General features: G+C 51.0%; 5 protein-coding genes across 5 annotated transcripts; 1 reads left to right on the forward strand and 4 right to left on the reverse strand.

Annotated features, from left to right (window-relative positions):
• Positions 1 to 896: 896 nt before the first annotated feature.
• Positions 897 to 1696, reverse strand: BCR38DRAFT_406983 (uncharacterized protein; the record flags this gene model as incomplete). The annotated part of the gene is made up of 2 exons (XM_040858115.1): positions 897 to 1197; positions 1227 to 1696. The coding sequence occupies 2 exons, from the start codon at positions 1694 to 1696 to the stop codon at positions 897 to 899; spliced, it is 771 nt and encodes a 256-aa protein (XP_040719404.1).
• Positions 1697 to 9034: 7338 nt separating this feature from the next.
• On the reverse strand, positions 9035 to 10289 carry BCR38DRAFT_482591 (biotin synthase; the record flags this gene model as incomplete). Its single annotated transcript, XM_040863525.1, has 2 exons — positions 9035 to 10012; positions 10077 to 10289. 2 exons carry the CDS (start codon positions 10287 to 10289, stop codon positions 9035 to 9037), a joined length of 1191 nt encoding a protein of 396 aa, XP_040719405.1.
• A 332-nt stretch (positions 10290 to 10621) lies between these two features.
• BCR38DRAFT_144476 (aminotransferase) lies at positions 10622 to 12630 on the reverse strand. The gene is made up of 3 exons (XM_040853654.1): positions 11680 to 12630; positions 11434 to 11576; positions 10622 to 11335 (listed from the first exon to the last, which is right to left on the reverse strand). The coding sequence occupies exons 1-3, from the start codon at positions 12548 to 12550 to the stop codon at positions 10961 to 10963; spliced, it is 1389 nt and encodes a 462-aa protein (XP_040719406.1). The 5' UTR covers positions 12551 to 12630; the 3' UTR covers positions 10622 to 10960.
• Positions 12631 to 13422: 792 nt separating this feature from the next.
• On the forward strand, positions 13423 to 16624 carry BCR38DRAFT_522006 (pyridoxal phosphate-dependent transferase). Its single transcript, XM_040865213.1, has 4 exons — positions 13423 to 13676; positions 13786 to 13885; positions 14011 to 15383; positions 15473 to 16624. The coding sequence occupies exons 1-4, from the start codon at positions 13507 to 13509 to the stop codon at positions 16131 to 16133; spliced, it is 2304 nt and encodes a 767-aa protein (XP_040719407.1). The 5' UTR covers positions 13423 to 13506; the 3' UTR covers positions 16134 to 16624.
• A 7350-nt stretch (positions 16625 to 23974) lies between these two features.
• Positions 23975 to 25729, reverse strand: BCR38DRAFT_406987 (pyridoxal phosphate-dependent transferase; the record flags this gene model as incomplete). Its single annotated transcript, XM_040858116.1, has 3 exons — positions 23975 to 24207; positions 24305 to 24906; positions 24996 to 25729. Coding segments are annotated over 3 exons (1569 nt in total), but the record flags the coding sequence as incomplete, so codon positions are not given.
• Positions 25730 to 25839: the final 110 nt, after the last annotated feature.

Raw genomic sequence — 25839 nt, forward strand, 5'->3', positions numbered from 1 at the left:
CCAACGACTTGTATTATAATGAAAGAGTATGGCGGGTTGGGTGTATTCATTTCTTGGATCACTGTTGACTTCGTCTGTCGTGGGAATCATACAAAGAAAGCATACTAGGTAGCCTTCACAAACTCCTACCAGGCATCAAAGTCTGGAAAGAATGCAACTCAACCCGGTGGTATGATAGGACGCAAAAGACTGGGTACTGCATTCAAGGAAAGAAACGAGGTACCTCGAAACAGCCATAAGATAGCATGACGTGATGCTCTCCTAATGTGAATGTTACGGTCGGTAGTGTATAAGCGAATTAGACCCAGCAGTCATTATCTTATGCTGGGACCTTTTCATAAATTCCACAGGAGTTACAGGTGCAATAAGTATGCCACCTAAGCATAGGTCGAGTCAAAGTCCACATCTAATCATTGCAGTTTCACAGATCCTTTGCATGTCACATCGTGTCACAGAAGTTTGACGTCAAGAAGTTCCTCGCCGAGAACGCTGAGCACGGCCATGATGCGCAAGCCAAAGCTCAAGATCTTGCCAAATAACAGCAAAGACAGCGTCATTGCTGTTGTCCACGGTTTTCGTTTGGCAAGTACTGAGACATGCTGGGCAAGCCGGTCGTATTGGACTTATTGCAAGCTATGGAAAAGCATAGAATTGAATGTGTCTCTGTCCTTCCCAAGTAGAAATAATGAAAGTGGCCACAAGGGCCTTAAGTACAGAAAAATGTGCCTCAACTGCACAGTGGCTGATACGTCAGAGGAACATTTGTACAGGGTCCAATATCTGGTCAACTGGCTTTTGTAATAGGAAGCGGGAAAATAGCCGTTGGGGGTCAAAGGTTGGTGCGGTCTAACAGATTGATACTTTATTATGCGCTTACTTTGGCGGCGGGGCAAAGTTCAAGGGCCAAAATGTAAAGACAAGCTGCTATTCTCTATACGCTCTCTGAGAGTCTCCTCGACCTGATTTAGTTCTTCCTGTACCAAATCTTGTACCTCGATACTTATACGCTCACCCTCAACATCCACCATGTTAGTTATCTCCTGCCGCATATCCACCCGTATCTCACCGAGGCGCTCATCAATATACTTTTGTAAACTAGTCTCGAGACGAGTCTCCAGACCCTGCATCTGCTCCGAAAGGCTGTCGGTCAACTCGTGTCTCATCACGGCGAGTCGACTGTCGACAACCCGAGAAAACCTACCCTCCATAGTTTTTACATCAATAACCATGTGTGCAGAGCCGGAGGCGGCTTGGCAGAAGCAGCAGCAGTAGTAGCAGGCATGAGTCTTGCTATTCCCACATCGACCAAGGTCCCACCCTTGCCAGCGTAGAGACTCGCCCTATTAGCGTGGGCGGCTATGGAACCGAGACCGCGCGATACGGCGTCGCAGAGGCCAAGCAACCGCAGCGCCGATAACCTGCCAGACATGGTGAAGCAGACATCGAGGCTGGTCTGGTGGGCGAGGGCGCATAGCGAATCCCACACTCGACCAGAGGATTTATTGCGCGGTTGTAGGTGCTGGTGTGGTCCGACAAGAGACGGTGGTTTGCTCAAGACAAAGCGTAGGTATGTTGCCTTTGTGCCGCCAGGACCCAGCGTCCCGACATTGTTGGCATCAGTGCCGCCTGCCGTTCCCATTGCTTTTCCGTTGAGAGCCAAGTTGCGGACAGACTCGGGGGGAATAAAGAGGAACATGGCAGTTTTCTGGGCTGCCGGAAAGGCCTTGAAGTGTAGAGTAGTGCATGGCTTGAAGAAAGCCTTGCCGGAGCGATGGTTATAGTGTACATCGAATTTCACATCTGCCAGTGACTACTTTCGGTCATCGAGTCCTTGCCATTCTACCACAGCCTGCTGGACAACTAAATCGATATCAGGATTTGCTTCCGTTTCTTGCACTATTTCAACTAGGTTGGAGGTTGAGTTGGAGGTCGGATTGGAGGTCGGTTTGGCTGCTTTTGAGTCCTAGTCCGAGTTCGAGTCAACAACAGAGTCGGATGCCGTTGATAACATGACACCTTGATCTTTTCCCCTGCGCGCGTCAACTTGGTGTTTGTGAGTAGAACCTGCACAACAGGGATAAAAACAGAAACAGGGCCAGGAATAGCCGGGAACATGACTGCTCCTACTTCTTTCACGATAGCACTGAGTTCTCAGTTCTCGCACTGTCACGCCCGCCCAGCCATGCCGTCCGGGGTCGACATCAGTATTTGCTGACAGGCAGCTCCCGGCTTCTGGCTTTCGTTGTCTTCATCCTTCAGCTCCTTACCAAGACCCCGGGTCTTCCGCTGCCCGCGGACAGTGGGCAGAAGCCGGTAGAAGATGGTCTTGGCCGCGAATGACCGCTCGCTCACCCGGCGCATGGCCTTGAGCAGAGGGAGACATGCATGAATCGTGCGGATACCTTTGAATTGTGCGACTAATTTGGTGATAGGTGATAGGTGATGGGTGATGGTGGAAAACGCGGCAAGCAAGTTGGTCGATGAAATGAAGGATGGTTGACTGATTGATTGATTGAAAGTTTAACGTCTCATCACGTGAGACGTGCCGGGCGCAGTGCCGGCATGGTCTATGCTAGTCGAATCTATGTTACAGGGGACTGTCTTCATCTAACATTCCTGTTCAGTGCGATGGGCAGATCTCAGTAAAGAAATTGGTCTCCTCCGCCCATTGGCAAAACAAACGAGCTCCCTTGGCCGTGCCTAGGAGGGAATCTATACTATTCTTGGCCATATGCGCTTTTAGATGACCGGGCGTGGCCTTGCGGCCGCGCTTGCAAAAGTAGAAGTGGACTGGTGTCTTTGTCTTTCCACACCCGCAGTTGAGCAGTGCGTCGCGATGCTGGAGTCTCTCGTGGTAGGTCACGAAATCCCCGTGGTGCGACCTCGCTGCGAGTAATCTGCCTAGGTGTTGCCGGGGCAGGCCAAGTTCGGGGGGTCGCGGGTGGATAGCGATCCCTAGATCTCGATACTGTTGAGGGCAGGTAGTGGCCCATCGTTCGTTGAAACTCTTCCAAGTGTAGGATCTCGCGATTCTCTTTATATGTGCGAATGAGGCCGGGTGTTGTGTCTTGGGCGGTTGCTCACAGGCCGCTTTGGCCTGGACATCTGCTTCTTCGTTTCCGGGGATGCCTACGTGTCCTGGGCACCACCAGATATACACTTGTCCCGGGGGTGTCCAGGGTTTTCGCTCTCTCTGTGACCAGGTTTTGGACAGCTCTTGGAAGGCGGTGAACTTTGCTTGACTGCTTCCGGGACTTGGACAGATGAGCCTACCCGCAACCGCGAGATTATCGAGGCAGATGTGGACATTATCTGCCATGCTGTTGGACGGAAGCTTTACAGCCTCCTGAAGCCCCCGTAGTGCTGCGTGGGCTTCCGCATCGTATACCTCTATCTGAGAGCCCAGTAGTTCGGACCCGCAGAGTAGTCTTTTACCGGCCTGATAACCAGCCCAGCCTGCTCCAGCTAAAGTCCTGTCGCTATGGGTAGCCAGCGAGCCGTCTGTATAGATTATTATATCGCGCTTTGAAAACTCGTTTATCCTTTGTAGAAACGAGCGGGCAGCCTCCTCCTTTGACTGTCCTGGGATATAACCGATCTTGGCGAGGGTGATGGACCATTCGCCAGCCTGCTCCCAGGGCGGTATTTGCAGAGGATCTATATATTCTGCAGTATCTGGGGTTAGGCTCGCCATACGCCTTAACCTCGAATCGGGGCCCGTAGGATGTCTGAGCCTCCTGCGTAAGGGATGGCGGCTATCCAGTTTGTGTAATCTAACAGAAGCCGCATTGAGTTTTGCGTCGAGTGCGATTTCTGCTGGCGGTAGTGCCGCTTCCCGTTGCAGGATCGGTATTGGCGTGGTCCTGTATACAGGAAGCATGGCTCTCATTGCGGTATTCTGCGTTCGATCCATTTGGTCAGCTAGGGATTGGACCCGGTTTGAGATAATGCGTCCATTCTTGTTCTGTCTGGCAGACGGCCACCATGCTTCCGAGGCGTAGAATTGCACGGGGAGCACGCACGCGATTACAGCTTGACGGAGTAGTCGTGTTGGGGCCCCTCTGATTGTGTTTCCTAACGACCGGAGTCCGTTAGCAACCTGTAGAGCTTTAGCTGAGACGAATTTGACATGGGCCTTAAAGCTAAGCTTTCTATCGAAGTAGACGCCTAACCACCTGAGTGCAGCACCGATTTTGATGGGTTGAACAGTGTGGATCGTTCCATTCTGTTGCGTAGTGGTAATGGGTGGGTTTGCGTCTCTCCCTCTTCTTGTGAAGTGTATTAGCTCCGTCTTGTCGGGGTCGAACGTGATACCCTCAGACATGCTCCAGTCGAGTGCTGCTTTCCACTCTTCGGCCAGTATAGTGCAATTTTCTTCTAGGGAACTAGAGCTTGACAGTATAGCTATGTCGTCCACGTAGCCGAATCGCGAGCGCTTGCGTCCAGGTCTGCAGGTGCCCAGCTTAAATAGGGGCTCGATATATAGAAGGAGGAGGATCGGCGAGACGGGCGATCCTTGCGGAAGTCCACATTCGAGGTCAAAGGTGTCTCCGGTTTCCCCGTCTAGCCATATTCTCCCCTTTCGCTGCGTGGCAAAGCTATAAACCCAGCGTACCAGGTTTTCCGGCCAGCCTTGTCGGTGGAGGCACTGTGCCAGTCTGCCTGGTAGGACGGAGTCGAATGCACCTCTGATGTCCATCGTCAGCATAGAGGTAAATTTTCCTTGTTGCCAAGCGGTTTCTATATCATGGATTACAGCTGAAATCAGATCGCTACACGATCGTTGTGGGAGCGCTCCGAATTGTTGGCTATGCAGGACTCGGTGCTTTACTGCGACCCAGGAGAGGCGTTTTGCAATAAGTCTTTCAAGGCCTTTCCCAAGTACGGATAGGAGGGCAATAGGTCGATATGAGCGTACTGCCGTTTTATCCTTTTTGCCTGGCTTGGCCAGAATAACGAGCGTTGCCTCTTTGAAACATGTAGGATGCCATCCAACTTCGACACAGGCTCGGAAGAGCGCAACGACTACTTCTTTGATAACTGGCTAAGCAGTTGTTAGGGCTGCAGTTGTAATGCCATCGGATCCGGGACTGGTGTTGCCGGCCTGGAGGATAGCCCTTTGGACTTCCTTTGCGGTGACACGGGGGAAAGGGAGCTTCGGATCGGGTCCCGGTGCTCGCAGCTCGCTGGGTATATCGCCGGCCTTGTCCGTGTTTCGGAGGAGTACGCGGGCGAATAATTCTCGCTTTTCGTCTGGCTTGGAGATGAATCGGTCCGAGTTTTCGGGGTCGCGTAATGGCGGGGTATAAAAGTTTCCCGTACTTTTATGCCAGCCCGCCATTTCAAAAATTTCTTTACTGGTCGAGGCTGCAGCGATTCTATCTTTCCAATATTTGTCCTTCGCCTTGTGAAGTTTCCGGACGAAGTCCTGCCGTAGCGCTTCAATTTCCTCCAGGTGTTCTGAGCGGGTTATCCCTAGAGCTTGAAGCCTTCTTGTGTCCCTCTTTTTGTTAGTAAATTCTTGATGTTTTCGCTTGCATTCTTCGTTCCAGTATGCACGTCCTTGTCGGAGTCCTTTGGATCGTTTTGTGGAGGCTGTAAGGCTTTCGATGAGGGCGTTTGTCAGTTGTTGCGCTACGCGGTCCAGTGACTCGGCGTCGTCTGCCGTTCTCACTGTCCCTCTTATTGGTTGTATGTTCCGTTGTAGGGTGCTGAGAAAAAGCTCTTCGTCCATCGTATCCAGCCGAAATTTGCCTAAGGTCGGCTTGGACTTGTCCAGCGCTGGGAGTGGAACCCAGATAAGCAAGGTTTCGTGGTCCGAGGTTGTGTTAAGGGAGGCTTCGATGCTTGTAGAGACTCCTGGCAACGAGGCTGAAGCCCAGGAAAGGTCTAGGACGTTACCTGCCCTATGTGTCGGTTCACCGATTGGCGATGTAAGTACGAGATCGAAAGATTCTGCCCAGTCGACCAAGTCCTGGGCCTTTGGGGAGGTGTACGTCGTCGTTGGTTGCCAGTTCGGATGATGTAGGTTGAAGTCCCCTGCTAGTATATATCGGTTTGGCGGAGCAAGGTGGTACTGGCCTAGGATATCTTGAATGGCCTTGCCGCCTTGGGAAGCTGCTTGGGGTGCGTTGTATATGTTAATGATTGTTAGTAGGTAGTGGCGGTCACATAGGACCTGAAGGAATAGTAGGTCTGTAGATGGGGCAGATAGTGGTCGGCATTGCTCCCCTCTAAGTCCAGTCCCTTTGCGTATGTAGGTTATCACCCTCGGTCTGCTTTCAATCCGGTCATCTATTGGTGCGAAGGTCTCGTAGGCTGGGTGAGTTCGGGTGAGTCTTCTTTCCTGTGATCGGACGAAAGGCTCCTGTATCAGTATAATGTCGATATGGCCTTCGTAGGCCAGGTTAAGTGCCGTCTCGTGTGCACTCGCCTTCCTGCCTACGTTGGCTTGCATGATCTGTAACTTTTTGGGTATTTGCTGCGTGGTTCTGTTAGGCATTTGCTATGATGCAGTCGTTGTTTTCGCTGTTGGCTTGGAGATGCGAGAGGCTAGATGCCGCTTTCCAGGCTCTTTCTCCTTCCGCTCGAATAGCGCGGAGCTGCGCTTGATCCCTTCTCTGGAGCGTACCATGGATCACTTTGGGTCTGGCGGGGCAGGCAGGGTCGTGAGCCGCGTGCGGGCCGTTGCAAGTTGGGCATTTGAGGGGGCAGTCACATCCGTTGAGGCCTTCCGTGCCTCCGCAAGGGGCCCGGTGCTCGTCGGTTGTGTGAGTTGCGGAGCTGCACTTCATGCACCTTCTCTTCCGGGTGCATGTGCGTGCATTGTGGAAGCCACCGCAGCGGTGGCATTCAATTGATTTCTTCTCCTTGGGGAGACGTAGATTGATATATACGTTGGGTCCTAAAAGCCTAGTGCGGAGCGGTATCTGCTTTGCCGCGTCTACCTTGAACCAGGCCGTTACCGTGCCTAGTCTTTCTATCTCGTCCTTTTTGGAAAAGTAGGCCTTTTCCGGGCGCCGTTTCGTGGCAAGTCGGATTTCCTCCTCTAGCTCCCCGTTTGTGATTTCCAATTCCGCGTCGGTAATCAGGCAGTGACGAGTATACGGGACATTGGGGATATATGCTCGAACCCAGGTATCTCTCTGCTCGACGCTATGCGCTTGCAGTAGGGTGGCTATCTGTTCTCTGTTATTTAGCAGGATCTTAGCGCCTTCTACTGAGGATGGGCAGAGGGCTAGTCCTGTTCGGACGTGGTCGACTCCCTTTAGTGCAGTGCGGGCATTTCCTGGCAGCTTTTCACGGAGAAAAGCGCATATATCGTAGGCTCTCTCCCTGCGGAAATGATTATCTTCATGCATCCGGGCAAAAATCCGTAGGTCTTTCGTGGGCAGTTTCTTTGGTGGCGTCGCGGTGACATTTAGGCTGTGGGCCGGCGTGCTACTCAGTTGCCTTGCAACCGCTGCGTATGTGCGGGCTGGTGTTGATTGTACTGTCGGGTCGGCCTCTATTGGGGTTCCGAGAGGCTTTCTAGCAGTTGTGTCTTGGGTTGTTCGAGTGGCATGTCGAGATTGTGCGAGTTGTGAGGTGCGGCAGTCTGGTTGCCCACGGTCCTCGCGCATCCTTTTCAGCTCCTGTTCGAGGAATTCTATTTTAGCCTTGTATGCCTCGAGAATCTTTTGTCTGTCGGCATCCTTTTGTTGTAGCTCTTTTGCAAGTCGAGCGAACTTTTTGGTGGCTTCGTGGATCACGTCCTTTGCGATATCTCGAGCCACGTCTTCCAAATTTTCGCGAGCTTTAGCGGTGAGTCTCCGGGGTCACCTCGATAGCCGCGAGGCCACTGAGTCCTCGAGCTCATTGTTATTGAGGTTGAAGTTTATGATTCCTTCCATGCAGTACGTTTTTCTTTTGTTCTTTGTCTAGTACCTTCACTGATCCCCACTTGGATATGTTGGTTGTCCAACATATCCACCCCTGTAGGTCACGTGACCTGTCGGTCCTTTCCTTCTTCCGATGCGGGGTCCCGTGATCCTAGCGTCTGTATCCACCTGGCCTGCCGACGGGCCTGTAATGTTGGTTCAGTGCCAACGGTTCGTAACAAAAGTGAGGAAGAGGATGAAAGTAGTCGTCCTACAAGGAGGAGGGCAACGGGTGCTAGGCGCTGTGGCATTTGCGGAGGAACTGGACATAATGCGCGAACTTGTCAGGCAGATGTAGAAACAGATAATGAAAAGAATTCCGATTAATTTCTTGGATGAATACGGGTTGTTGTTGATCTATCTAAGATTAAAGGTTGGGAGGTCGTGAAAAGTTGGGCAAAGACCCGTGTGGGGCATTGACCTGTGGGTGACGTTAGTAAGCCTAGCCCTATAATAGATATCTAAGTTTAATTTAGTATCGTTTAAATTAGATACTATGATTTTGTGAGGTCAAGGACAGTGTGGCTGTGTGGCTGAAATCGCCGAGCGATCGGATAATTGTCGGAGATTGAGCTCCTCAAAAGGGGCCAAACGCGCAACACTTAGCTCGGCAGATAGAAGTCAACAAAACACCTCACTTCTTGGAATTGACTTCCGTGTCAGCCCAACCGTAGTCACCTTCCCTGGCACCCAGCCGCACCTATCTTTACAGATTTGTCGTAGAGATAAGTTATAAAAGTTAAGGAGTTATATTCTAGGGAAAAGTGCGCGACTCGCTTATAAACCACGTTATAGTAATTTGTCAATTTTTCTTTTAAAACCCTAGAGAAAGATAAGAAAGTAAGCCCACGAGCTAGGTCCAAACGATAGCGTTACAAGCATTGTCGCAGGTCCTAGCCCGGCCGAAAATACGCCGTCCTAAGCGATGGCGTAGAAGCACTATCGCCCGTGAAATCGGTTACAGGAGGGAGACAGGCCGGAATGACAGCGTATCCAAACACAAATGGGGTATCATAGTAGAAAGAAATGAAGAGCAAAATTTCCTTTGGCCAAAGCGAGAAATCAAACGTATTCGCCCAAGTCTCGCTCCAGATTCCCAAAAAACATTACATCGCTCAGAGCGCCAGCTCTTGCCATTGTGGCATTTGGATGTCGTTAGTAATCGTCTGGTCGATTCGTACTTCGGCCGAGTCCCCCTTGGGCAGGACCGGCTCGACATGGGCCTTCATGGGGACAAGACCCCAGCGCTTGAACATGGCCAAGTCCTGGTCCCAGCCGGTGCAGGCTGTCGTCAGCATCTTTTCGCCGGTGAAGACGGCATTGGCGCCGGCCATGAAGCACAACACCTGCCGCTCCTCGGACATGCTGGTGCGGCCGGCGGCGATTCGAATGATGGAGGTAGGCATGATGAGGCGGGCGGCGGCGACGGTCCGTAGCACGGCATCGAACTCGATCGGCTTGGTGCGACGGAACAGCGGTGTCCCTTCGATGGGTACCAGCGTGTTGACGGGGAAGCTCTCCGGGTGCGACGGCATCGTCGCCACTGTGTGCAGCAAGCCCACGTGGTCCGACGGCGCCTCGCCCAGGCCTAGGATGCCCCCGGTGCACACCTTGATGCCAGCCTCGCGTACGTGGGCGATGGTCTGCAGCCGCTCGTCGTAGCTGCGCGTTGAGATGACCTTGGGGTAGTGCTCGCGGCTCGTGTCGACGTTGTGATTATAAGCCGTCAGCCCGGCGTCCTTGAGCTCTCGCGCTTGCCTCTCATCCAGCATGCCCAGCGTCACGCAGCTCTCGAGTCCCAGCGCGTGCACGCCCTCCACCATGGCCTTGATGTTTTTCAGGCTGCTCTTGCGTCCTCGCATGTCGCGCCACGCCGCGCCCATGCAGAACCGCGTCGAGCCCTTGTCCTTAGCTACTTTGGCCGCCGCCAGCACGCTCTCGACGCTCGACACCTTGGTCGCTGTGAGACCCGTCTGATACCTCGAAGATTGCGCGCAGTAGCTACAATCCTCGCTGCACCCGCCCGTCTTGATGTTCATCAGGGTACACATCTGGATGGCGGTAGGGTTGTGAAATCGCCGATGCACTGTTCCCTAAGCTCAACAACCTGGGTTAGCTTGGGAAAATAAGCGGTCTGGGTAGTAGGTCGCCGCTTACGGCTGCAAATGCCAACTCCATTAAAGGCTTGTTGTAAATCTCCGAAATCTCTTCTCTCTTCCAATCTGTCCGTGGCGATGTGGCGTGGAGGGCCTGTTGGAAGGCGCTTGGCGTCGCTCTCAGTTGGCCATATGCCCTGGGGCTCAGAATGCGTCCGTTTAAGAGGCCTTGCCGGCCAACACGGGCAACGGGGCGCAACAATTTGCTCGACATGGATACTAGTCGGGTCGGAAATAAAGTCATGATGAGACTGTCTTGGGCAGATTGGCCGTTTTGAGAACCAGAGAATGCCAGATGTCCCTTCATTGGTATTCCCAGTCTTAATAGATTCGTGGGAAACAGTAGAGCGAATGAGGGGTATTGTGAATATTGTGAGTAAGCGAGTTTGTCGTGCGGCCCCCTCCCCCATGCAACACAGCCCGCCACGCCCATTTCACGTTGCATAATCCACTTTTTGCATGGGCCCTCAACATTTCGACGGCCCATCCTGCTGCAGATTGTTACTTAGACGATTGGACTAGACGAATTAACTCCTTGGCTTAGTCAAGAGCTTTTTATGTTTCACGGCAAGTGATCCACTGGCCCGTTTCGCCGTTGGGAACGGACATATCCACTTTGCGGGGACTTATCCCGGGGAGGTCGAACGATGAGGTGTACGTGTAGGTCGGGCAAAAGGAACTACACAAACTAGCCACCAGCAGTAAGGAGCCGGTAGATCCCATAGCATGACGGCTACGGTTTCCCACCTGGCTAGAATCACTACCTTTACTTGGCAGCTGAGGACCCCCTGTATTGATCCTTGCCTTCATTATGAGGGATAGAAAGCCAGCCAATAACGATTTACGACTTTTTACCCACTCGTATGTGGGTCTGTGAATCTATGACTATAGAGTCGCAACAAACCGATCCGTTCCACGAACCCAGGATCTCACCACGGCAGTGAATTGATCGATGGCCTCGACGGTATTACCCGAGTGAAGACAAACCCTTACCCTCTCGGTCCCAGCCGGAACGGTGGGCGGCCTCACGGCACTGACTACAAAGCCTCTCCCTCGACATGTTGCCGCAAGATCCAACGCGAAGGGTGTCAGGACGGAGAAGATGGGAGAAGAAGGCTCGTGCTTGATAGTAACGACCCTGAGCAGGTTTCCAGAACCTCTTGGGAGACACAACTTTCGCGAGCTCAAACCATCGCTGTTTTCAATGCTCATAAGCGAGTTGTGGCAATATGCAATCAACCTGTGAAGTTTCGAACGGAGCTTCGTAAACAAACAAACAACATATCAGCTATGCCTTCCCTTGACCAAACGGCATTTCAGAGCAGACAGAGAAAGAGAAAGAATGGGGAATTCCATACCTCATCACACTCGTCCGAGTCTAGAAATTCATATGCAGTGCGGATGGACGCTAAGGCGGGGAAGGGTAGAGCCGTGGTGTATATCAGGCTCCTGGCATAGTTGATGAGATAATCACGCGTCTGGGAGGAACAGAGAACGGCGGCTTTCAAGTCGTCTAGTCGTCAATATTCATTTATATACCTTGTTCCAAAAAGAAAAGAAACAAATAAAAGACGAAAAAAGGGAGGAGAAAGGGGGTAACTCACCTCCATGAGAAGCAAGGGCCTTGCCAAAGGTGTGAACGCGTATGAAGACCCTTTGCTGCTGGCCCAGCTTCTGCACAACGCCGGCGCCCCTGGGTCCAAAGATGCCCGTGGCATGCGCCTCGTCGATGATCAGGTAACCGTTCCCGTGAGGCAACACCTCGTCAATGACGTCACAGAACCTATCCACGGGCGCAACGTCACCGTCCATGCTATACACGGACTCGACGACAACAAATATATTGCGGCTGCTGCCCTTGCCCCCGACATTGCTCTTTGCCCTACGCTCGCGATCCCATCTGCTCACCAGTTCCTTGAGCACCCCCCTCAGCCCCTCGGGTGCGTTGTGCGGAAACGGCAGGCAGGCAGATGCCGACGCCCGTGACAACCTCATGCCGTCATGGATACTGGCGTGTGCGAGAGCGTCGTAGACAATGGCGTCACCCAGCTGCGGCACGCACGACAGCAGGCCCACGTTGGCGTCGTACCCCGAGTTAAAGAGCAGTGCGCTCTCGGCCCTGTGAAACGAGGCAATGGTCCTCTCCAGGTCCTCGGCGAAGGCCGAGTTGCCGTCCAGGAGGCGCGAGCCGCCGCTCGCCAAGCCCTGTGGGTGTTGTGGGTGGTGGTACTGTTGCAGCTGGTGTTCATCGGCAGGGGCGGTTTGCTGATCGTGCTGTAGGTGTGCGAGGAAGCGCGCGCGGAAGGCGGGAGAGCGCGAGAGTGACAGAAAGTCGTTAGAAGAGAAGTCATGCGAGTTAGGCGGGGATATGGTCAGTTTCCGCCTGAGCTGCCGTGCACTCCTGTTCTCCAATGCATCCTCAAAGGCTTTGCTCAACGACGTCGGGGTTTGCTTCGAGCTATTATTCGTCGACATGCTTCTCAGTAGGAGCCTCGGCTACAACAGGTGACGTGACTGACAGTCAATTCGTAGCGGTGCAGGGGTCTTGTCGTGAGAATGGTGCAGTGAGCGGCAAGTATATGATGGAATCCATTTTCCTATTGCGTATTCAACGAGACGGATCATTGTAGATCCTGCCGCTGCAGTACAACATATACCATACACATACAATGAAGACGTGATCATTCAAATTTTGACTAGAAGGCCTGTTCAATATTCCTAGCAACAGGAAAACCATATGTAACCTAGTACCATGCCTAATTGCCTAGCGTCACCCTGTGAGGTATTACGGACTTCAGTGCTTGTAACTGAGTCATTTCCTCCACATAGACGAGAAATACAGTTACAAGTAATCTTGATGCAAATAAATCCCTTTGACCTTGCTATAAGAAACGCATCTACTGAATCACTGAGTTCTTCAAGTTACATTCGTGCAGTGTCTCATCTAGCCGAAACACGAGTCAAGCAGTCAAGCTGGCGTGAAATAATACGATTCCGTTCCCGTATTTTTCGCAACAAATATGGATGCGACGTGCGTCGCCAGTGTTACTAGCGGCTTGCTCCAGATATACGCTGTTCTTTCCTCCACTCTCGGTTATCGAGACCAGACAGCCCTATACTGTTGCTAATCTCCACAATTTTGAACTATTTTCATAGCCACACCCCTCTGTTGATTGGCGGACTATGTAAATCCGTACAACGCAAAAACCTTGTACATATACAGCTGCTTGCGTGTGACGTGTGACGTGTTAAGTGTTGAGCCCCGGTATAAAGAGAGAAATCAGTAGGTGGTGCTCTTCCCCGCACCCTCACGTGACTGGGTAACGGTCGACCTACACCTTCAGTCCCGACGATTCAATCAATGGTGGGCCTGTTCGTCGACTCATTTCTATATCTTTTCCCGACAGGGCAGCACTGGTAGATCAGTAGCCATGACCTCCTTCGCCAGCCCCCTGTGGAGAAAGCTGCAGGTCTATCAGGTGTACGGGGCTAACACCAACGTTGGGAAGACAGTCATTACGACGCTTCTATGCAAGGTTGCTCCCCGTGCAGGCTTTTTGAAGCCCGTTTCCACAGGCCCCTCGAGTGAGGCCGATGATAGGTGGGTATCCCCGATTTCTCACCTTCACGACGATGTAATTCCGAGAATCCAAGCAAGCGGGAGAAAAAGGTGCTACTACTGACATTTTTCCTGTCCTCATAAAATTCAGGCATGTAAAGCAATTCTCGCCTGGCACCGTCACTCAATGTCTGTACCAGTTCGAAGAGCCCGTCAGCCCGCATATCGCTGCCACGGCCCATGCCAGCCAGGTACGTACTTAGGCTTCGGCCAGCTGATGCATCCTCCGATATATTACACAAAGAGTCCACATCTTCCCCGAAGTCTAATTATTCACGACCATTATCTAAGTCCACCTATCTGATCCTTTCCAAAGGCCCCCGGGGACGCAGAAATCGTGTCCAGCATCCACAATATCCTCACACGATGGGCGAAAGACGAGGCGATGAGCCACGCCTTCGTGGAGACAGCGGGCGGCGTGCACTCGCCGGGGCCCTCGGGAACCTCACAGGCGGATTTATACCGTCCCCTGCGCCTGCCCGTGGTGCTAGTTGCCGACTTTCGCCTCGGCGGCATCTCGTCCACGATCGCGGCGTACGAGTCACTGCTGGTGCGCGGCTACGACGTGGAGTCCGTCCTCGTATTCGAGGACGCGTATTATCGGAACAGTGATTACCTAATGGATTACTTCGCTGCGAGGGACATCCCGCTGCTCGCGCTCCAGCGACCACCTGAACGGCTACGGAGAGAATCGCTTGGTAACAGTAGTAGTGATGATGCTTTCCAACGGGACCAGCAGGCAATGGCGAGGTATTACGAAGCCGTTTCCCGGCCGTCTTCCGGCCTCGGCGGGTTGTTGTCCGATCTCTCCGTCCGACACGAGAGACGAATAGGGGAGCTGGAGACGATGGCTTCGACAGCGCACAAGTCGATCTGGTACCCCTTTACCCAACACAACGGACTGAAGCCTGAGTCCCTGACTGTCATAGACTCGGCCAGGGGTGATCACTTCCAGGTTTTCCAGCAGCCAGCTGTAAAAGCCGACTCCTCGTCGTCATCGGTACTCGGACCCGTGTACGACGGCTCCGCATCGTGGTGGACCCAAGGGCTTGGGCATGGAAACCCAGAACTGGCTCTAGGCGCAGCGTACGCCGCAGGCAGGTACGGGCATGTAATGTTCGCGCTGGGGGCGCACAAGCCGGCAATCGAGCTGGCAGGGCTGGTGCTGCAGCACACGGCCAACGAGCGTCTGGTGAGAGTCTTCTACTCAGATAACGGGAGCACAGCCATGGAGGTCGCCGTTAAGATGGCGCTTCGTGCCTCCTGCCAACGCTACCGGTGGAACGCCGGCACCGACGAGGTGGAGATCCTCGGCCTAAAGGGTAGTTATCACGGCGATACCATTGGTACCATGGACTGCTCGGAGCCGTCCACTTTCAACCAGAAGGTGGAGTGGTATCGTGGGAGGGGATACTGGTTCGACTTTCCGCAAGTCAAGATGGTGCGGGGGTCTTGGACGGTCGTGTTCCCGGACCAGCTGGCGCACGCTGCTCATGGTAACGAGCGAGAGTCATTTTCGTCCCTGGCTGACATATTCAATATTGAGCATCGAGAACACTCGGGCTTCGGGCGTCTGTACGCGTATTTCATTCAGCAAACTCTGGAAAATCTCGTCAAGAAGCAAGGTCGGAAGTTTGGCGCGCTGATATTAGAGCCACTTGTCCTCGGAGCAGGCGGCATGTTGTTTGTGTAAGAATCTTCTATCCCTATTTCCCGTTTTTAAACTCAGCATTTTTGCGAAGGGAAAAAAAAGAAACCCTAACTTACCATAAAAACAGCGACCCCCTTTTCCAGCACATGCTCATCAAGACAGTCCGTCAAAATCCAGAGCTGATTGAGCCATCCCTTCCTATCCCCGGGCCATCCTCATCAAAGTCGTGGACTGGCCTGCCTATCATTTTCGACGAGGTCTTCACTGGTCTCTACCGCTTTTACCATTTCAGCCCCTCGACTTTCTTCCCCCAGGCGTCCCGGCCAGACATCGTCGCCAACGCCAAGCTCCTGACCGGCGGGCTCCTCCCCCTCTCCATGACGCTCGCGAGCGAGGATATCTTCGACGCGTTCAGTTCTAGCCCCGCCAAAGAGCAGGCTCTGCTGCATGGCCACAGCTACACCGCCCACCCGGTCGGCTGCCACGTGGCGCGCATGTCGGTCACGAAGATGATGGAGATGGAGCGCGACGGCGCGTGGGACCAATTCAAGGAGTCTTGGGTTGATGCGGGACCGGGTGTGGCTACCGTTGATGCTGCGCCCAGGGTCACGGTCTGGTCCATCTGGCCGCAAAATCTACTCACCGCGTTGTCCAACGCGGCATCCGTTGAGAGCGTCTGGGCACTCGGCACTGTTCTATCAATCGTGCTGTGCGATCACGACAGCCCAGGTGAGCCGAACTTCCTGCCTGCGTGCCCAGATTCCTCCTTCCTTTCCTCGCGCGGATAGATTTTATTGCCAAACTAACCTGATTTTCCTCTTTGCAGGGTACACCTCCTCAGTCGCTCAAGACTTGCAGAGGAAACTGAGGTCGCCCCTTGCATCCAATTCAACAGTAATTAGGGACAGCGGAAGTGGCTATAGTGACGACATAAGAAACTCGCACTTTAGCGTGCAGTCGAGAATCCTAGGTAATGTCTTCTATCTTATAACGAGCCTAACATCTAGTAAGGACGAGGTCGATAAGATATGTCAGATGCTAAGGAGAGCTCTCTTATAGATATCTATACTATAAAACTAGTTAATCCTATAGAACGCTCAGGTACGAGGTATATAGATATAGTAGTTAGGTTTAAGTATAGGGTTAACTATTGCTCACTCAGATTACTTAAATATGGGTGCAGTTGTCAGATAGGACACCTGGTTCCTAGGTTCAGAAATAATATGGCACTAGAGAAGACTAGTGTCACTTGAAGTTCAGACGGCGAAATGAACCCCTCTTCCCGAAAGTAACTCCGAAGTTCGGGGTCAGACACCTGAACAATGCACCTCCGACATTTCCGAAAGAATCTATAAAGGGCAGAGCAACGGGAGTTCGCGAGAATAGAACACAGACAATAACACACCTCATTCATATACAATCTTATGCACTTCTGACTACTCGATTGGACACACGTGATATTCGACAGCAGTCACATGGTGGTCAATGCGGTTAGATACCGAAGTCTACGGGGGCCCCATAGGCACACGGGTACCCGTGTGATTACCTAAATAGGTAAAGCCCCTCCGTTGTCGGATACTATCACGTGTCGCGTTGAAATTGGATAATTGAAGCAATTCATGTTCGTAGTCAAGTAGTCAAAGCACATATTATTAGCCAGAAATTACTACTGTAGACTGTCTGCTCTCTAATCGTTGCCAAGCGATGACTTCGTTATAAACAGTGAATCCGAGCTATGCAAAGCCGGTAATAACGCTTCAAGAGATAAAACAACGATATGAAGGGCTCTGTCAGCTCTGTTCGTATTACATGATTGCAGTGTATGAAATAAAGTACTGAATAACTATCTGAAGTGAATGTCTGTTGTGTAATGCAAGGGAATTATTTTTGTGCTGTTATGATGATGGTTGATGTGAGGTGATCGTGGCCATGTTTCTGCTTGCTTGCCTGTTGCTTGAGTGTGTTCGTGCTTGTTAACGTGTGTGTTGACGTTGTTTTCCCGTGCGTGCCTGTTGCTTGTTCGAGTGCTTCCGTGTGTGTTCCTCCTACTATTCAGAATGTGCTGCTATTTATGCACCCAGAGAAGAAGAGAATAACCCCTGTCCTTGCCCTTGTCCCCACTTTCACTGGCGGACGGCCTTGCCCTATTACAATAGTAGGCGGCTATTTAGCTACTACTATACAATCCTCTGTTTGTCTTGAGTATAAAGCTTCTTGTTCCTTCATATCTTTTTCTATCCTTCTCCAAAGCTCACCTGTACCTCTCCTATTCGATGGACCGTTTACCGATTCTTGAGCAACCTGAGCCTCGATTCGATGAGTTTCTGACCTATCCCAGTCTAAATAAGCCATCATCTCTTCTTTCGTCCACTCTCTTGAGCCTGTTGAAGTAGTATAACGTTTGTTCATTTGCTTATAATTAAGACACCATTCATAGCTTGTCTTGTCATATCGTAGCGGTAAACCCATCGCTTTTCGGTATCGCTGATTGTTTACATAGGTCCCAGTAGGCTGGGCTATATACCAAGCATCTCTTGCCGTAACGTATCTCTGGTAGATAGCCCTTGGATTGTCGTGTTTTAGAGGCGCAGATAAACCTGGATTCGGGGAAGACGATGGCGTACGAACTGGTAAGATAGGGGATAGAGGACTATCTTCGGCAGGGGGAACATCTTTAGGAGTCTGGATTGATGCTTCTCTTATAGTGTTTGTCTGCGAGGCTAGCTCTGAACCGATGCTTGACTGGGCCTGCGACTCTGTCGAAGTCGTAACTGGCTGGACAGGCTGGGCGCGCTGGTCGGGCTGGACTGCTTGTGATCTGAGTTCCGAATATCTTAAAGGACACTCTCTCGAGTTCCTTGTATGTCCTAATATATGGCATTTGCTACATAGAGGCGGTGTTCTCGACGCTGTTGCTGTTTCAATGATTTCGAACCCGCTAAGCTCTCGCCTAACACTCGACCGTGGTAATAATGAATTCGTAATTGCCGGATCGATACGCTGACGAGGCTCTAGTAATAGCTGCGGAATGCCGTTGCGGACTAGGTGCCAATGTGGGTGGAAGTCTTCTAGTTGTAGAACCTGGTCCTGTGCCAATAACCGTTCTAATTTATGGACACATGGTAGCCCTTGAGACTGAGAAAAAGAGCCTGTACAGTTTGGCGAGGGAGGCGGGTTCTTCGTTAATAGCTTCCGCTGTTCTTCGACTTTCCTTAGAGCTTCGTGTGATACCCAACCACGGACTATATGATATAGTGGCCCAGAGAGTTCGATTGGCGTCCGAATTTGCTGTTTGGCTTGGTTAGATCTCAACTCCGTAAGTTGGTTATGCAACGCTTGCTTTATTGCTCTCCAGGCTTCGAACAGATCTAATGTAGATCTTTTGAGATGGCTTTTAAGTATCCCATGAATGCCTTCAACTCTTGAAGTAATGACATTATCGAAATGAAGGTATCGATCAACCCAAGCTTTACTAGCTTCTCTTTATGCAAATCGAGCCAAGTCCCTTTTATGTATCCGACTTCTTCGAGATAGCCCGGAATATATTTATTTTCGAACTTTGATACACGCTCGTAGAATGTCTCCTCGTTAGCGATTTCATAATCGAATGCCAATGGTTGTAGAACTCGTTCCAAGCTTCGAGCCTTGCTGTTGCTCCTGTCGTTGTTCTTGCTGTTGCCGTGTAAATGTTGGCCGACAATGACGAAGGACTGCTTTGTTTGCGTGCCAAAGACACAGAAGTAGTGCAGAAGATGGAAAGCAAGTAGAAACCGCATCCATATACGCAATACAGCGGTCTGTTAAGATAACAGAGGGAAGCCGAGTATTACAGATCTCGTAAAGCGACTTTAATCGGTCCAAGGCCCAGAAGTAGTCCTGCTTGGACTCGCCGCTTAGGAATGCAAATGCAATACAGAAAGATTGCTAGCAGGCGTCGACTCCGATCATATCGAGAAGAGGCATTCCATACTTGTTCGTCTTATATGTACAGTCCAATATTAGAGTATCTGGGTAGGCGTGGAGGTACGCTAGGGAGTCTGGATGAGCGAACAGGACAGCGGTTACCCGGTTATCTGGACCTAATTGCATTTGGTTCCAAAACCCTTCCCGATCTAGCTGGTTCGCAAGTGCGTTGATCGTATTCTGTCCTTCGCATGTGTCTCGCCTAGAGTTGGACAATATGGGCCCTGTGGGCCATGTGGGTCCTATACTTGCCACTATCGCCACCTAGAACGGCGACCATCCCCACATACCTCTATTACGAGAAATGTGGCAAGGATAGAACATTCCCTACTTATCTATATGCTTCTACAACTTGTCTGAATTAATCAGCAAGTCTACCATTCATTGACTATATAAGAACCCTTTTGTTTCCATACATAGACCCTCGAAGAGAGGACCAGAGTTAGCTACAATACAGACAGGTTAGGCATATGTGCCCTCCTTTTGCTCCTTCAACGGGAACATCAAATCCAAGTGTTATGAGCCCGGTGTGCGTTTAAGCCACTGGAAAACCTTCAAGACATTCTCGTCGATTATCTTTACATAGCAACATGGCTTCTCTCACTCTTTCCGGGAAACTGGACGAACCTTACCAGTACGAGGCCTTCTATTTCAGAGCCAAAGCAGAAGCCCCTCTACTTTGGAACAACATCGATCCGAAACTCCCTGAATACGAGGTCGTGCCCTTGCTAACCAAGCCACTGGTCTCGTCGGTTAGTAAGGTCAAGGCCGGCGCAACCGATATTTCCGACCTCGACGCCGTGGAATTCAACAAATATAGATTTCTAATCGAAATACGCAAGGAGAAGCTTGTTGAATATCAACTTCAGGATGCCCAAGCCCAGAAGTTCGACGCTTGGCTCTTTAACAAGCTTCTCCTTGCGTATTTCGATTAGAAATCTATATTTGTTGAATTCCACGGCGTCGAGGTCGGAAATATCGGTTGCGCCGGCCTTGACCTTACTAACCGACGGGACCAGTGGCTTGGTTAGCAAGGGCACGACCTCGTATTCAGGGAGTTTCGGATCGATGTTGTTCCAAAGTAGAGGGGCTTCTGCTTTGGCTCTGAAATAGAAGGCCTCGTACTGGTAAGGTTCGTCCAGTTTCCCGGAAAGAGTGAGAGAAGCCATGTTGCTATGTAAAGATAATCGACGAGAATGTCTTGAAGGTTTTCCAGTGGCTTAAACGCACACCGGGCTCATAACACTTGGATTTGATGTTCCCGTTGAAGGAGCAAAAGGAGGGCACATATGCCTAACCTGTCTGTATTGTAGCTAACTCTGGTCCTCTCTTCGAGGGTCTATGTATGGAAACAAAAGGGTTCTTATATAGTCAATGAATGGTAGACTTGCTGATTAATTCAGACAAGTTGTAGAAGCATATAGATAAGTAGGGAATGTTCTATCCTTGCCACATTTCTCGTAATAGAGGTATGTGGGGATGGTCGCCGTTCTAGGTGGCGATAGTGGCAAGTATAGGACCCACATGGCCCACAGGGCCCATATTGTCCAACTCTAGGCGAGACACATGCGAAGGACAGAATACGATCAACGCACTTGCGAACCAGCTAGATCGGGAAGGGTTTTGGAACCAAATGCAATTAGGTCCAGATAACCGGGTAACCGCTGTCCTGTTCGCTCATCCAGACTCCCTAGCGTACCTCCACGCCTACCCAGATACTCTAATATTGGACTGTACATATAAGACGAACAAGTATGGAATGCCTCTTCTCGATATGATCGGAGTCGACGCCTGCTAGCAATCTTTCTGTATTGCATTTGCATTCCTAAGCGGCGAGTCCAAGCAGGACTACTTCTGGGCCTTGGACCGATTAAAGTCGCTTTACGAGATCTGTAATACTCGGCTTCCCTCTGTTATCTTAACAGACCGCTGTATTGCGTATATGGATGCGGTTTCTACTTGCTTTCCATCTTCTGCACTACTTCTGTGTCTTTGGCACGCAAACAAAGCAGTCCTTCGTCATTGTCGGCCAACATTTACACGGCAACAGCAAGAACAACGACAGGAGCAACAGCAAGGGCTCGAAGCTTGGAACGAGTTCTACAACCATTGGCATTCGATTATGAAATCGCTAAACGAGGAGACATTCTACGAGCGTGTATCAAAGTTCGAAAATAAATATATTCCGGGCTATCTCGAAGAAGTCGGATACATAAAAGGGACTTGGCTCGATTTGCATAAAGAGAAGCTAGTAAAGGCTTGGGTTGATCGATACCTTCATTTCGATAATGTCATTACTTCAAGAGTTGAAGGCATTCATGGGATACTTAAAAGCCATCTCAAAAGATCTACATTAGATCTGTTCGAAGCCTGGAGAGCAATAAAGCAAGCGTTGCATAACCAACTTACGGAGTTGAGATCTAACCAAGCCAAACAGCAAATTCGGACGCCAATCGAACTCTCTGGGCCACTATATCATATAGTCCGTGGTTGGGTATCACACGAAGCTCTAAGGAAAGTCGAAGAACAGCGGAAGCTATTAACGAAGAACCCGCCTCCCTCGCCAAACTGTACAGGCTCTTTTTCTCAGTCTCAAGGGCTACCATGTGTCCATAAATTAGAACGGTTATTGGCACAGGACCAGGTTCTACAACTAGAAGACTTCCACCCACATTGGCACCTAGTCCGCAACGGCATTCCGCAGCTATTACTAGAGCCTCGTCAGCGTATCGATCCGGCAATTACGAATTCATTATTACCACGGTCGAGTGTTAGGCGAGAGCTTAGCGGGTTCGAAATCATTGAAACAGCAACAGCGTCGAGAACACCGCCTCTATGTAGCAAATGCCATATATTAGGACATACAAGGAACTCGAGAGAGTGTCCTTTAAGATATTCGGAACTCAGATCACAAGCAGTCCAGCCCGACCAGCGCGCCCAGCCTGTCCAGCCAGTTACGACTTCGACAGAGTCGCAGGCCCAGTCAAGCATCGGTTCAGAGCTAGCCTCGCAGACAAACACTATAAGAGAAGCATCAATCCAGACTCCTAAAGATGTTCCCCCTGCCGAAGATAGTCCTCTATCCCCTATCTTACCAGTTCGTACGCCATCGTCTTCCCCGAATCCAGGTTTATCTGCGCCTCTAAAACACGACAATCCAAGGGCTATCTACCAGAGATACGTTACGGCAAGAGATGCTTGGTATATAGCCCAGCCTACTGGGACCTATGTAAACAATCAGCGATACCGAAAAGCGATGGGTTTACCGCTACGATATGACAAGACAAGCTATGAATGGTGTCTTAATTATAAGCAAATGAACAAACGTTATACTACTTCAACAGGCTCAAGAGAGTGGACGAAAGAAGAGATGATGGCTTATTTAGACTGGGATAGGTCAGAAACTCATCGAATCGAGGCTCAGGTTGCTCAAGAATCGGTAAACGGTCCATCGAATAGGAGAGGTACAGGTGAGCTTTGGAGAAGGATAGAAAAAGATATGAAGGAACAAGAAGCTTTATACTCAAGACAAACAGAGGATTGTATAGTAGTAGCTAAATAGCCGCCTACTATTGTAATAGGGCAAGGCCGTCCGCCAGTGAAAGTGGGGACAAGGGCAAGGACAGGGGTTATTCTCTTCTTCTCTGGGTGCATAAATAGCAGCACATTCTGAATAGTAGGAGGAACACACACGGAAGCACTCGAACAAGCAACAGGCACGCACGGGAAAACAACGTCAACACACACGTTAACAAGCACGAACACACTCAAGCAACAGGCAAGCAAGCAGAAACATGGCCACGATCACCTCACATCAACCATCATCATAACAGCACAAAAATAATTCCCTTGCATTACACAACAGACATTCACTTCAGATAGTTATTCAGTACTTTATTTCATACACTGCAATCATGTAATACGAACAGAGCTGACAGAGCCCTTCATATCGTTGTTTTATCTCTTGAAGCGTTATTACCGGCTTTGCATAGCTCGGATTCACTGTTTATAACGAAGTCATCGCTTGGCAACGATTAGAGAGCAGACAGTCTACAGTAGTAATTTCTGGCTAATAATATGTGCTTTGACTACTTGACTACGAACATGAATTGCTTCAATTATCCAATTTCAACGCGACACGTGATAGTATCCGACAACGGAGGGGCTTTACCTATTTAGGTAATCACACGGGTACCCGTGTGCCTATGGGGCCCCCGTAGACTTCGGTATCTAACCGCATTGACCACCATGTGACTGCTGTCGAATATCACGTGTGTCCAATCGAGTAGTCAGAAGTGCATAAGATTGTATATGAATGAGGTGTGTTATTGTCTGTGTTCTATTCTCGCGAACTCCCGTTGCTCTGCCCTTTATAGATTCTTTCGGAAATGTCGGAGGTGCATTGTTCAGGTGTCTGACCCCGAACTTCGGAGTTACTTTCGGGAAGAGGGGTTCATTTCGCCGTCTGAACTTCAAGTGACACTAGTCTTCTCTAGTGCCATATTATTTCTGAACCTAGGAACCAGGTGTCCTATCTGACAACTGCACCCATATTTAAGTAATCTGAGTGAGCAATAGTTAACCCTATACTTAAACCTAACTACTATATCTATATACCTCGTACCTGAGCGTTCTATAGGATTAACTAGTTTTATAGTATAGATATCTATAAGAGAGCTCTCCTTAGCATCTGACATATCTTATCGACCTCGTCCTTACTAGATGTTAGGCTCGTTATAAGATAGAAGACATTACCTAGGATTCTCGACTGCACGCTAAAGTGCGAGTTTCTTATGTCGTCACTATAGCCACTTCCGCTGTCCCTAATTACTGTTGAATTGGATGCAAGGGGCGACCTCAGTTTCCTCTGCAAGTCTTGAGCGACTGAGGAGGTGTACCCTGCAAAGAGGAAAATCAGGTTAGTTTGGCAATAAAATCTATCCGCGCGAGGAAAGGAAGGAGGAATCTGGGCACGCAGGCAGGAAGTTCGGCTCACCTGGGCTGTCGTGATCGCACAGCACGATTGATAGAACAGTGCCGAGTGCCCAGACGCTCTCAACGGATGCCGCGTTGGACAACGCGGTGAGTAGATTTTGCGGCCAGATGGACCAGACCGTGACCCTGGGCGCAGCATCAACGGTAGCCACACCCGGTCCCGCATCAACCCAAGACTCCTTGAATTGGTCCCACGCGCCGTCGCGCTCCATCTCCATCATCTTCGTGACCGACATGCGCGCCACGTGGCAGCCGACCGGGTGGGCGGTGTAGCTGTGGCCATGCAGCAGAGCCTGCTCTTTGGCGGGGCTAGAACTGAACGCGTCGAAGATATCCTCGCTCGCGAGCGTCATGGAGAGGGGGAGGAGCCCGCCGGTCAGGAGCTTGGCGTTGGCGACGATGTCTGGCCGGGACGCCTGGGGGAAGAAAGTCGAGGGGCTGAAATGGTAAAAGCGGTAGAGACCAGTGAAGACCTCGTCGAAAATGATAGGCAGGCCAGTCCACGACTTTGATGAGGATGGCCCGGGGATAGGAAGGGATGGCTCAATCAGCTCTGGATTTTGACGGACTGTCTTGATGAGCATGTGCTGGAAAAGGGGGTCGCTGTTTTTATGGTAAGTTAGGGTTTCTTTTTTTTCCCTTCGCAAAAATGCTGAGTTTAAAAACGGGAAATAGGGATAGAAGATTCTTACACAAACAACATGCCGCCTGCTCCGAGACAAGTGGCTCTAATATCAGCGCGCCAAACTTCCGACCTTGCTTCTTGACGAGATTTTCCAGAGTTTGCTGAATGAAATACGCGTACAGACGCCCCGAAGCCCGAGTGTTCTCGATGCTCAATATTGAATATGTCAGCCAGGGACGAAAATGACTCTCGCTCGTTACCATGAGCAGCGTGCGCCAGCTGGTCCGGGAACACGACCGTCCAAGACCCCCGCACCATCTTGACTTGCGGAAAGTCGAACCAGTATCCCCTCCCACGATACCACTCCACCTTCTGGTTGAAAGTGGACGGCTCCGAGCAGTCCATGGTACCAATGGTATCGCCGTGATAACTACCCTTTAGCCGAGGATCTCCACCTCGTCGGTGCCGGCGTTCCACCGGGTAGCGTTGGCAGGAGGCACGAAGCGCCATCTTAACGGCGACCTCCATGGCTGTGCTCCCGTTATCTGAGTAGAAGACTCTCACCAGACGCTCGTTGGCCGTGTGCTGCGCACCAGCCCTGCCAGCTCGATTGCCGGCTTGTGCGCCCCCAGCGCGAACATTACATGCCCGTACCTGCCTGCGGCGTACGCTGCGCCTAGAGCCCAGTTCTGGGTTTCCATGCCCAAGCCCTTGGGTCCACCACGATGCGGAGCCGTCGTACACGGGTCCGAGTACCGATGACGACGAGGAGTCGGCTTTTACAGCTGGCTGCTGGAAAACCTGGAAGTGATCACCCCTGGCCGAGTCATGACAGTCAGGGACTCAGGCTTCAGTCCGTTGTGTTGGTAAAGGGGTACCAGATCGACTTGTGCGCTGTCGAAGCCATCGTC

This window comes from Pseudomassariella vexata, assembly GCF_002105095.1.
Source record: "Pseudomassariella vexata strain CBS 129021 chromosome Unknown BCR38scaffold_3, whole genome shotgun sequence".
Taxonomy (NCBI): Eukaryota; Fungi; Ascomycota; class Sordariomycetes; order Amphisphaeriales; family Pseudomassariaceae; genus Pseudomassariella; species Pseudomassariella vexata.